This window comes from Oncorhynchus tshawytscha, unplaced genomic scaffold, assembly GCF_018296145.1.
Source record: "Oncorhynchus tshawytscha isolate Ot180627B unplaced genomic scaffold, Otsh_v2.0 Un_contig_8617_pilon_pilon, whole genome shotgun sequence".
In the NCBI taxonomy this organism is placed as follows: Eukaryota; Metazoa; Chordata; class Actinopteri; order Salmoniformes; family Salmonidae; genus Oncorhynchus; species Oncorhynchus tshawytscha.
This window is the reverse complement of record NW_024609001.1, coordinates 365-12,517: the sequence shown is the minus strand read 5'-3', so window position 1 is coordinate 12,517 and position 12,153 is coordinate 365. Positions and strand designations below refer to the sequence as shown.

The window sequence follows — 12,153 nt, the reverse complement described above, 5'->3', positions numbered from 1 at the left end:
CCTTCCATCTCATCCCACCTCTACCTTCTTCCCCCTTTCCTGCCGTTCCCTGCCCATTCTCCCTCCACTTCCTGCGATGATCACTACTACTATCTACCTCCCTCCACTTCCTGCGTTGATCACTACTCTCACCCTTCTGCCTCTGTCGGCATGGCGATGACCTTGTGTTCGATGAGCGAGAGGGAACCCTGTCCGGGCGTGTGTGTGTGTGTACGTTGTAAGCCAGCTCCCAACTAGCTCTCTACTAATCTGAGCCATTGAATAATAAATAAAAAGACCCAGCCAGCCAATGGAGTCTGTCCTGTTGTTTACCACGGTCTAGAATACCACTAGTGTCTGTCCTGTTGTTTACCACGGTCTAGAATACCACTAGTGTCTGTCCTGTTGTTTACCACGGTCTAGAATACCACTAGTGTCTGTCCTGTTGTTTACCACGGTCTAGAATACCACTAGTGTCTGTCCTGTTGTTTACCACGGTCTAGAATACCACTAGTGTCTGTCCTGTTGTTTACCACGGTCTAGAATACCACTAGTGTCTGTCCTGTTGTTTACCACGGTCTAGAATACCACTAGTGTCTGTCCTGTTGTTTACCACTAGTGTCTGTCCTGTTGTTTACCACTCGGTCTGTCCTGAATACCACTAGTGTCTGTCCTGTTGTTTACCACGGTCTAGAATACCACTAGTGTCTGTCCTGTTGTTTACCACGGTCTAGAATACCACTAGTGTCTGTCCTGTTGTTTACCACGGTCTAGAATACCTGTCTGTTTTGTTTACTAGTGTCTGTCCTGTTGTTTACCACTAGTGTCTGTCCTGTTGTTCCTGTTGTTTACCACGGTCTAGAATACCACTAGTGTCTGTCCTGTTGTTTACCACGGTCTAGAATACCACTAGTGTCTGTCCTGTTGTTTACCACGGTCTAGAATACCACTAGTGTCTGTCCTGTTGTTTACCACGGTCTAGAATACCACTAGTGTCTGTCCTGTTGTTTACCACGGTGTAGAATACCACTAGTGTCTGTCCTGTTGTTTACCACGGTCTAGAATACCACTAGTGTCTGTCCTGTTGTTTACCACTAGTGTCTGTCCTGTTGTTTACCACGGTCTAGAATACCACTAGTGTCTGTCCTGTTGTTTACCACTAGTGTCTGTCCTGTTTACCACGGTCTAGAATACCACTAGTGTCTGTCCTGTTGTTTACCACTAGTGTCTGTCCTGTTGTTTACCACTAGTGTCTGTCCTGTTGTTTACCACTAGTGTCTGTCCTGTTGTTTACCACGGTCTAGAATACCACTAGTGTCTGTCCTGTTGTTTACCACGGTCTAGAATACCACTAGTGTCTGTCCTGTTGTTTACCACGGTCTAGAATACCACTAGTGTCTGTCCTGTTGTTTACCACGGTCTAGAATACCACTAGTGTCTGTCCTGTTGTTTACCACGGTCTAGAATACCACTCGTGTCTGTCCTGTTGTTTACCACGGTCTAGAATACCACTAGTGTCTGTCCTGTTGTTTACCACGGTCTAGAATACCACTAGTGTCCGTCCTGTTGTTTACCACGGTCTAGAATACCACTAGTGTCTGTCCTGTTGTTTACCACTAGTGTCTGTCCTGTTGTTTACCACTAGTGTCTGTCCTGTTGTATTTGGTCAGGCCCTGGAAAGTTATTTAACTACTGGGTTTGTTAACAAAACAATGTGTGAAGAGGTGTCACCTTGCCAGAGGAGGGACAGGTAATCCCTGTGTGTGTGTGTGTGTGTGTGTGTGTGTGTGTGTGTGTGTTGTGTGTGTGTGTGTGTGTGTGTGTGGTGTGTAGCTCTTCACATATAATTACTGGGTGAACAACCGTTACTGCATCAGCATGTGGGTGGGGGTTAGTGGGTGTAGCCTCACTATAAAGTTATATTTACTAAGAAGCAGCAGGTCAAATGGACACAGGATGTTTCTGTTGTATTATATGACATGGACAACACCCAGTTTATACAGCCTACAGGGGATGTCCATGTTCCTTCCAGGAAGTAGTATAGAACAATAAGGGCCACACACTGTTAACTTCTCTAGGGTAGGGGGCAGCATTGGGGATTTTGGATGAAAAGCGTGCCCAAATTAAACTGCCTGCTTCTCAGCCATAAAAGCTAGAATATGCATATAATAGTATATTTGGATAGAAAACACACTGAAGTTTCTAAAACTGTTTGAATGATGTCTGTGAGTATAACAGAACTCATATGGCAGGCAAAAAGTTGAGAAAAATCCAACCAGGAAGTGGGAAATCTGAGGTTTGTAGTTTTTCAACTCATTCCCTATTGAAGATACAGTGGAATGTTGGTCATGTTGCACTTCCTAAGGATTCCACTAGATGTGGAACAGTCTTTAGAACCTTGTTTGATGCTTCTACTGTGAAGTGGGGGAGAATGAGAGGGGAATGAGTCAGAGGTCTGCCAGAGAGCCACGAGCTCAGTCTCGCGCGTTCACGTGAGAGTTACCTCTGTTCCATTCCATTTCCACAGACAAAGGAATTTTCCGGTTGGAACATTATTGAAGATTTTTGTTAAAAACATCCTAAAGATTGATTCTATACATCGTTTGACATGTTTCTACGGACTGTAACGGAACTTTTTGACTTTTCATCTGCTCCTAGTGATCGCGCGTCGTGAGTTTGGATTGTGTACTGAACAAGTGAACAAGGTATTTGAACATAAATGATGGACATTATCGAACAAAACAAACATTTATTGTGGAACTGTGATTCCTGGGAGTGCATTCTGATGAAGATCATCAAAGGTAAGTGAATATTTATAATGCTATTTCTGACTTCTGTTGACGACACAACATGGCGGATATCTGTTTGGGTTGTTTTGGTCTCTGAGCTGTACTCAGATTATTGCATGGTGTGCTTTTTCCGTAAAGTTTTTTTGAAATCTGACACAGCGGTTGCATTAAGGAGATGTGGATCTAAAATTCCATGCATAACAGTTGTATCTTTTATCAATGTTTATTATGAGTATTTCTGTAAATTGATGTGGCTCTCTGCAAAATCACCGGATGTTTTGGAGCTACTGAACATAACGCGCCAATGGAAACTCAGATTTTTGGATATAAATATGAACTTTACCGACCGAACAAAACATACATGTATTGTGTAACATGAAGACCTATGAGTGTCATCTGAGGAAGATCATCAAAGGTGGGTGATTAATTTAATCTATTTCTGCTTTTTGTGACTCCTCTCTTTGGCTGGAGAAATGGCTGTGTTTTTCTGCGACTTGGCTCTGTCCCTGTGGCTAGGTGCTGTCCTAACATAATCATTTGGTGTGTATTCGCAGTAAAGCCTTTTTGAAATCGGACACTGTGGCTGGATTTACAACAAGTGTATGTTTAAAATGGTGTAAAATATTAGTACAGCTTTTTGGTGCCAGTGTTGTGGTTTATCTCTATTTCCTTGTTGCCCTTTTCAGTCTCTTATCCTTGTGGCATTACAGTCTTGTTTGTATGTTTTACAATTAATGCAACCGCTGTGTCAGATTTCTGTTGTTTTGAATTTGGTGCCCTGCAGTTTCACTGGCTGTTGACGAGGTGGGACGCTACCGTCCCTAGAGAGGTTAAAGATCCCTTCCAGGAACTAGTATAGGACAATAAGGGCCACACACTGTTAAAGATCCCTTCCAGGAACTAGGTATTTTATTGCTCTGCAATACATTTACTGTACAGGGTAATATATTATTAGGGTAATATAAACGTTTTGATTCCAGCTATCGAAACTTGGCCTGCTGTCAACTGAACTGTGTGTGTTTCCGGTACATGCCTGTCTTAAGTCTACACACACAACATTCACACACACCAAGTCACGGTTCCATTTCACATTTTTGATTTGTTTCATCTTATTTCTGCTGTTAAAATAAACCACATTTGATTTTCCTTTGTCATTATTATTACCTGGTCATTTATATTTACGTTCATCACGTTTTGTGTTTGTCTGTTTTTTTTTTTTTTTTTTTTTTTTTTCATTTCTTAAGGATGTTAAGTTGAAAGACGAGGAGTGTGAAAGGCTTTCTAAAGTCAGGGACCAACTGGGCCAGGAACTGGAGGAGCTCACTGCTAGCCTGTTTGAGGTTGGTCCGACCGGCTAATTCATCCCCCCCAGAAACACTGAGACTGCCCTCCTTGTGATCAGTGTTTTGGCTTCGCTCCTCCCTTCTCTTACGTAGCTAGATTAACAGTTTCCATCCTCTCTCTTTCTCGGTCTCCTTTGTCTCTCCCCCCTTCTCTTACGTAGCTAGATTAACAGTTTCCATCCTCTCTCTTTCTCGGTCTCCTTTGTCTCTCCCCCCTTCTCTTACGTAGCTAGATTAACAGTTTCCATCCTTTCTCTCTTTCTCGGTCTCCTTTGTCTCTCCCCCTTCTCTTACGTAGCTAGATTAACAGTTTCCATCCTCTCTCTCTTTCTCGGTCTCCTTTGTCTCTCCCCCTTCTCTTACGTAGCTAGATTAACAGTTTCCATCCTCTCTCTTTCTCGGTCTCCTTTGTCTCTCCCCCTTCTCTTACGTAGCTAGATTAACAGTTTCCATCCTCTCTCTTTCTCGGTCTCCTTTGTCTCTCCTCCCTTCTCTTACGTAGCTAGATTAACAGTTTCCATCCTCTCTCTCTCTCTCTCCTTTGGTCTCCTTTGTCTCTCCCCCTCTTCTCTTACGTAGCTAGATTAACAGTTTCCATCCTCTCTCTCTTTCTCGGTCTCCTTTGTCTCTCCCCCTTCTCTTACGTAGCTAGATTAACAGTTTCCATCCTCTCTCTTTTCTCGGTCTCCTTTGTCTCTCCTCTCTCCTGTTTTCAAAGCTCTTGTTAGTTTGTAAAGACACTAACCTGCTTTTCTCTGGGTGTTTGGTGCCAGCTGTGACTCTGACTCAGGTTATCTTGACTTGTTTGGTTGCTGGGTTCTCTGTTTTGTGTCAGGAGTCGGTAGGGGTTAGAGGTCAGGGCGACGAGTGATGCATTGTGGGTCTAACGTCTCGTGCCTTCTTACAGGAAGCTCACAAGATGGTGCGTGAGGCCAACATCAAACAGTCGACGGCTGAGAAGCAGCTGAAGGAAGCTCTGAACAAGGTGAGGACCCATTCACAACCATGTTCAATACTACTGTGTCTACATGACTGTTACCCTCATGGAGATGGAGTGGCTGACCCAGTCTGATAGTCTTCTCATGACAATTCTGCAGGCGTGTGTGTCTGGGATGGAGTGGCTGACCCAGTCTGATAGTCTTCTCATGACAATTCTGCAGGTGTGTGTGTCTGGGATGGAGTGGCTGACCCAGTCTGATTAGTCTTATCATGACAATTCTGCAGGCGTGTGTGTCTGGGATGGAGTGGCTGACCCAGTCTGATAGTCTTCTCATGACAATACTGCAGGCGTGTGTGTCTGGGATGGAGTGCTGGCTGATTTATGTGCTGCCTCTTCACTAAAGGTGTCAGTCACACCACTACAGCCTCCCGGCTGGCTGTTAATGGAAACCACAGGAAAGTACTGAATGTAGTGCACCATGTCTGGCTGCTTTAATAGCAGGGTGTATCATTTCTGTGAGTGATAGCAGTAACAGTCCTGTAGATCATATCCTATCAGTCTGACAGTAACAGTCCTGTAGATCATATCCTATCAGTCTGACAGTAACAGTCCTGTAGATCATATCCTATCAGTCTGACAGTAACAGTCCTGTAGATCATATCCTATCAGTCTGACAGTAACAGTCCTGTAGATCATATCCTATCAGTCTGACAGTAACAGTCCTGTAGATCATATCCTATCAGTCTGACAGTAACAGTCCTGTAGATCATATCCTATCAGTCTGACAGTAACAGTCCTGTAGATCATATCCTATCAGTCTGACAGTAACAGTCCTGTAGATCATATCCTATCAGTCTGACAGTAACAGTCCTGTAGATCATATCCTATCAGTCTGACAGTAACAGTCCTGTAGATCATATCCTATCAGTCTAACAGTCGGTGTGAGACGAGACAGGAGATAGACCTGTTCCTCACCTCTCTCTGTCAGAACGGTGTGAGACGAGACAGAAGATAGACCTGTTCCTCACCTCTCTCTGTCAGAACGGTGTGAGACGAGACAGAAGATAGACCTGTTCCTCACCTCTCTCTGTCAGAACGGTGTGAGACGAGACAGAAGATAGACCTGTTCCTCACCTCTCTCTGTCAGAATGGTGTGAGACGAGACAGAAGATAGACCTGTTCCTCACCTCTCTGTCAGAACGGTGTGAGACGAGACAGAAGATAGACCTGTTCCTCACCTCTCTGTCAGAACGGTGTGAGACGAGACAGAAGATAGACCTGTTCCTCACCTCTCTGTCAGAACGGTGTGAGACGAGACAGAAGATAGACCTGTTCCTCACCTCTCTGTCAGAACGGTGTGAGACGAGACAGAAGATAGACCTGTTCCTCACCTCTCTGTCAGAACGGTGTGAGACGAGACAGAAGATAGACCTGTTCCTCACCTCTCTGTCAGAACGGTGTGAGACGAGACAGAAGATAGACCTGTATCTATATGGGTTCTATATGTGTGATGTTCCACCCCCAGATTGATGTGCTCCAGGCAGAGGTGTCTGCCCTAAAGACCTTGGTCCTGTCCACGTCCCCCACCTCCCCTGTCACGACCTTCCTGGGGGCTCCAAGGCTCCCTTCAAGAAGGGTCATGGCCGCAACAAGAGTACCAGCAGCGCCATGCTGGGCAGCGGGCAGGAACTGAGCGGCACACAGCCCATCGTACGAGACTGCAGAGAGGTAACACACACAGACACACACACACACACACACACACACACACACACACACACACACACAGGAACTGAGCACCACACAGCCCATCGTACGAGACTGCAGAGAGGTAACACACACACACACACACACACACACACATGGACGTAACACACACAGACATGCAGTCAGATGTAATCACCCTCTGGACTCCTTCAGTTACCGCCTGCTCTTGTCTTCCTGAACTATTTCACTACTGGCTTTTTCAGTTTCCCTGCAAATGGCTCCACATGTCAGCCAGGGCTTCTCCGGCTCTGCTCTCCACATGGTTTATACGTGCTGTGGGTTCTGTTGACCTGGTTTATCATCAACTCCCTATTGATTCATCTTGCCTGAGCAGTGAGTCGTTTATTATCAACTCCTTATTGATTCATCTTGCCTGAGCAGTGAGTCGTTTATTATCAACTCCTTATTGATTCATCTTGCCTGAGCAGTGAGTCGTTTATTATCAACTCCTTATTGATTCATCTTGCCTGAGCAGTGAGTCGTTTATTATCAACTCCTTATTGATTCATCTTGCCTGAGCAGTGAGTCGTTTATTATCAACTCCTTATTGATTCATCTTGCCTGAGCAGTGAGTCGTTTATTATCAACTCCTTATTGATTCATCTTGCCTGAGCAGTGAGTCGTTTATTATCAACTCCTTATTGATTCATCTTGCCTGAGCAGTGCCATCTCCCTCTGTACGTCAGTGTGGAGTAGAACTGACACGTTGTCTCCTGAGTTATTGCTCCCTGAGGAGTAGATATGAGTTAAAGATGACAAACATGCCTCTGCAGACAGAACTACTGTATGTTTAGTTGGTGGCTATACAATATCCAGGTCAACCATAAGGAACCATGTATTGTGTGTCTTAAACTGCCTATTTGGAAATGGCATACGTCTATAGATCCCAAAGGTTGCTGGTTCGAATCCCAGAGCGAACAAGGTCATAATCTGTCCTCCTGCCCCCCTGAACAAGGCAGTTAACCCACTGTTCCCTGAACAAGGCAGTTAACCCACTGTTCCCCTGAACAAGGCAGTTAACCCACTGTTCCCCTGAACAAGGCGGTTAACCCACTGTTCCCCTGAACAAGGCAGTTAACCCACTGTTCCCCTGAACAAGGCAGTTAACCCACTGTTCCCCTGAACAAGGCAGTTAACCCACTGTTCCCCTGAACAGGGCAGTTAACCCACTGTTCCCCTGAACAGGGCAGTTAACCCACTGTTCCCTGAACAGGGCAGTTAACCCACTGTTCCCCTGAACAAGGCAGTTAACCCACTGTTCCCCTGAACAAGGCAGTCATTGTAAATAAGAATTTGTTCTTAACTGAGTTGCCTGGTTAAATGCAGGTTTAAAATAGGCAGTGGAGGGGGAAGCAGGTAATGACCATGACATCAGCGTTCCTACTGTAGCTGTATCAAGGTGACACAGTGTAACAGTAAGTTTGAGACCGACACAATGTCATGAAACCGTTTTTCTACTGTAGGAGCGTTTTAGTCCTGGTTTCTCTGGCCAGCTGCCCTGTCGGTCCCTGTTACTGTTGACACCAGATTTCAGCCACACCTGTACATTGAAGAAGCTCATAGACATGTTGTTTTTTGGTGGAGGGAGACCCTCTCTCTGTCTCTTTCTCTCCCTCCCCTGTCTCTCCCCCTGCTCCCTCCCTGTTTCTCTCTCATACGGTAATGTCTTTGGGTCAGTGAAACCTTACCCAGAGATAAATCACTGATCCATCAGCCCTCTCCTTTACCTCTCACTCCTCATCTTCTCTCTGCTGCTGAGGGCTAGCGTTATTATTCTGCATATTTCCTCCTTCCTCTCTCTCTTTCTCTCTCCTCTAGCTCTCTCTCTCTCTCCTCTAGCTCTCTCTCTCTCTTTCTCTCTCTCCTAGCTCTCTCTCTCTCTCCTCTAGCTCTCTCTCTCTTTCTCTCTCCTCTAGCTCTCTCTCTCTCTCCTCTAGCTCTCTCTCTCTCTCCCTCCTCTAGCTCTCTCTCTCTCCTCTAGCTCTCTCTCTTTCTCTCCTCTAGCTCTTTCTCTCTCCTAGCTCTCTCTCTCCCTCCTCTAGCTCGCTCTCTCTCTCCCTCCTCTAGCTCTCTCTCTTTAGGTCTCTCTCTCTTTAGGTCTCTCTCTTTTAGGTCTCTCTCTCTTTAGGTCTCTCTCTCTTTAGGTCTCTCTCTCTTTAGGTCTCTCTCTCTTTTGCTGTCTCTCTCTCTTTTGCTGTCTCTCTCTCTTTTGCTGTCTCTCTCTCTTTTGCTGTCTCTCTCTTTTGCTGTCTCTCTCTCTTTTGCTGTCTCTCTCTTTTGCTGTCTCTCTCTTTTGCTGTCTCTCTCTTTTTGCTGTCTCTCTCTCTTTTGCTGTCTCTCTCTCTTTTGCTGTCTCTTTTGCTCTCTCTTTGCTCTCTCTCTTTGCTCTCTCTCTCTCTCTCTTTTGCTCTCTCTCTCTTTTTCCTCTCTCTCTTTTCCTTTCTCTCTCTTTCTCTCTCTCTCTCTTGCTCTCTCTCTCTCTTTTGCTCTCTCTCTCTTTTTGCTCTCTCTCTCTCTTTTTTTGCTCTCTCTCTCTCTTTTGCTCTCTCTCTCTCTTGCTCTCTCTCTCTTTTGCTCTCTCTCTCTGCTCTCTCTCTCTCTTTCTCTCTCCTCTAGCTCTCTCTCTCTCTCCTCTAGCTCTCTCTCTCTTTCTCTCTCTCTAGCTCTCTCTCTCTCTCTCTAGCTCTCTCTCTCTCTCCCTCCTCTAGCTCTCTCTCTCTCCTCTAGCTCTCTCTCTTTCTCTCTCCTCTAGCTCTTTCTCTCTCCTAGCTCTCTCTCTCCCTCCTCTAGCTCACTCTCTCTCTCCCTCCTCTAGCTCTCTCTCTTTAGGTCTCTCTCTCTTTAGGTCTCTCTCTCTTTAGGTCTCTCTCTCTTTAGGTCTCTCTCTCTTTAGGTCTCTCTCTCTTTTGCTGTCTCTCTCTTTTTTGCTGTCTCTCTCTCTTTTGCTGTCTCTCTCTCTTTTGCTGTCTCTCTCTTTTGCTGTCTCTCTCTCTTTTGCTGTCTCTCTCTCTTTTGCTGTCTCTCTCTTTTGCTGTCTCTCTCTCTTTTGCTGTCTCTCTCTCTTTTGCTGTCTCTCTCTCTTTTGCTGTCTCTCTCTTTTGCTGTCTCTTTTGCTCTCTCTCTTGCTCTCTCTCTTTTGCTCTCTCTCTCTCTCTTTTTGCTCTCTCTCTCTTTTCCTCTCTCTCTCTTTTCCTTCTCTCTCTCTTTGCTCTCTCTCTCTTTTTAATATACTATCTCTCTTTTGCTCTCTCTCTTGCTCTATCTCTCTTCTTTTGCTCTCTCTCTCTCTTTGCTCTCTCTCTTTGCTCTCTCTCTCTTTGCTCTCTCTCTCTTTGCTCTCTCTCTCTTTTGCTCTCTCTCTCTTTTGCTCTCTCTCTCTTTTGCTCTCTCTCTCTCTTTTGCTCTCTCTCTCTTTTGCTCTCTCTCTCTCTCTTCTCTCTCTCTCTTTTTTGCTCTCTCTCTCTCTTTTGCTCTCTCTCTCTCTCTTGCTCTCTCCACCCTCCCTGTTTGCAGTGACCCTCATGAAGCTGGACTATCAGTAGGTATGAATAGGAGTGAAACAGATCTGTGAGCACTGTAATACAGCAGAATGAATCGTCCATAACTATCTTCCTGCAGGAGGCTGAAGAGGGGATCTAGTCTGTTGGTGTGTGGAAGTTATGTTGTTGAGGTATGTGTGTGACATTAAAGTGTCTACTTTGCTCCTCCTCCTCTTCCTCCACCCCCGACTCCTCCTTCCTCCACCCCTCCTCTTCCTGCTCTCCTCCCTCTCCCTCCACCCCTACTCTTCCTGCTCCTCCTCCTCCCCCTCCACCCCTACTCTTCCTGCTCCTCCTCTCCCTCCACCCCTACTCTTCCTGCTCCTCCTCCTCCCTCCACCCCTACTCTTCCTGCTCCTTCTCCTCTCCCTCCACCCCTACTCTTCCTGCTCCTCCTCCTCCCTCCACCCCTACTCTTCCTGCTCCTCCTCCTCCCCCTCCACCCCTACTCTTCCTGCTCCTCCTCCTCCTCCCTCCACCTTCCTGTCTCCTCCTCCTCCTCCCTCCACCCCTACTCTTCCTGCTCCTCCTCTCCCTCCACCCCTACTCTTCCTGCTCCTTCCTCCCTCTCCCTCCACCCCTACTCTTCCTGCTCCTCCTCCTCTCCCTCCACCCCTACTCTTCCTGCTCCTACTCCTCCTTCCTCCACCCCTACTCTTCCTGCACCCTCCCTCCTCCACCCCTACTCTTCCTGCTCCTCCTCTCCCTCCACCCCTACTCTTCCTGCTCCTCCTCCTTCCTCCACCCCTACTCTTCCTGCTCCTCCTCCTTCCTCCACCCCTACTCTTCCTGCTCCTCCTCCTCTCTCCACCCCTACTCTTCCTGCTCCTCCTCCTTCCTCCACCCTACTCTTCCTGCCCTCCTTCCTCCACCCCTACTCTTCCTGCCTCCTCCTTCCACCCCTACTCTTCCTGCTCCTCCTTCCACCCCTACTCTTCCTGCCCCTCCTCCACCCCTACTCTTCCTCCCTCCTTCCTCCACCCCTACTCTTCCTGCCCTCCCTCCACCCCTACTCTTCCTGCTCCTCCTCCACCCCTCTCTTCCTGCCTTCCTCCACCCCTACTCTTCCTGCTCCTCCTCCTCCCCTACTCTTCCTGCCCCTCCTCCTCCACCCCTACTCTTCCTGCCCCTTCCTCCACCCCTACTCTTCCTGCCCCCTCCTCCACCCTACTCTTCCTGCCCCTCCACCCCTACTCTTCCTGCTCCTCCTTCCTCCACCCCTACTCTTCCTGCTCCTCCTTCCTCCACCCCTACTCTTCCTGCTGCTCCTCCTCCTCCTTCCTCCACCCCCCTACTCCTGCTCCTCCTCCTTCCTCCACCCCTACTCTTCCTACTCCTCTTCCTCCACCCCCCCTCCTACTCCTTCCTCCACCCCTTCTCTTCCTCCTCCTCCTCTTCAGCTGGACAGTCTCCTGTTTAGTGAGTTTAAGTTGTGGAAGGAGGAGCCCAGTCTGGAGAGGAACAGCTCCTTCCTGGAGAGAGTCTACAGAGAGGACATCTACCCCTGTCTCACCTTCTCCAAGAGTGAGGTACACACACTCACACCTCACCACCTCCAAGAGTGAGGTACACACACACACCTCACCACCTCCAAGAGTGAGGTACACACTCACACTCACCTTCTCCAAGAGTGAGGTACACACCACACACACACACACACACACACACACACACACCTTCTCCACAGTGACACACACCACACACACCCTCACCTCCTCCAGGTACACTAATGCCCAGTGCAGGATGTATGATAGTTCATGAAGACCTATTCTGTGTCCTGCATGTCGTCAGCTCTA

General features: G+C 47.3%; 1 protein-coding gene across 1 annotated transcript in view; it reads left to right on the top strand.

Annotated features, from left to right (window-relative positions):
- LOC121844098 (rab-3A-interacting protein-like) overlaps positions 1–11,886 on the top strand; it is a gene marked incomplete at its 3' end in the record, with an annotated part of 55,695 nt that extends 43,809 nt beyond the window's left edge. The window contains 5 exon segments of the mRNA XM_042313987.1: positions 4,013–4,108; positions 5,019–5,096; positions 6,577–6,643; positions 6,646–6,779; positions 11,758–11,886. Coding sequence (XP_042169921.1) covers positions 4,013–4,108; positions 5,019–5,096; positions 6,577–6,643; positions 6,646–6,779; positions 11,758–11,886 — 504 coding nt within the window.
- Between the last annotated feature and the right edge of the window lie 267 nt (positions 11,887–12,153).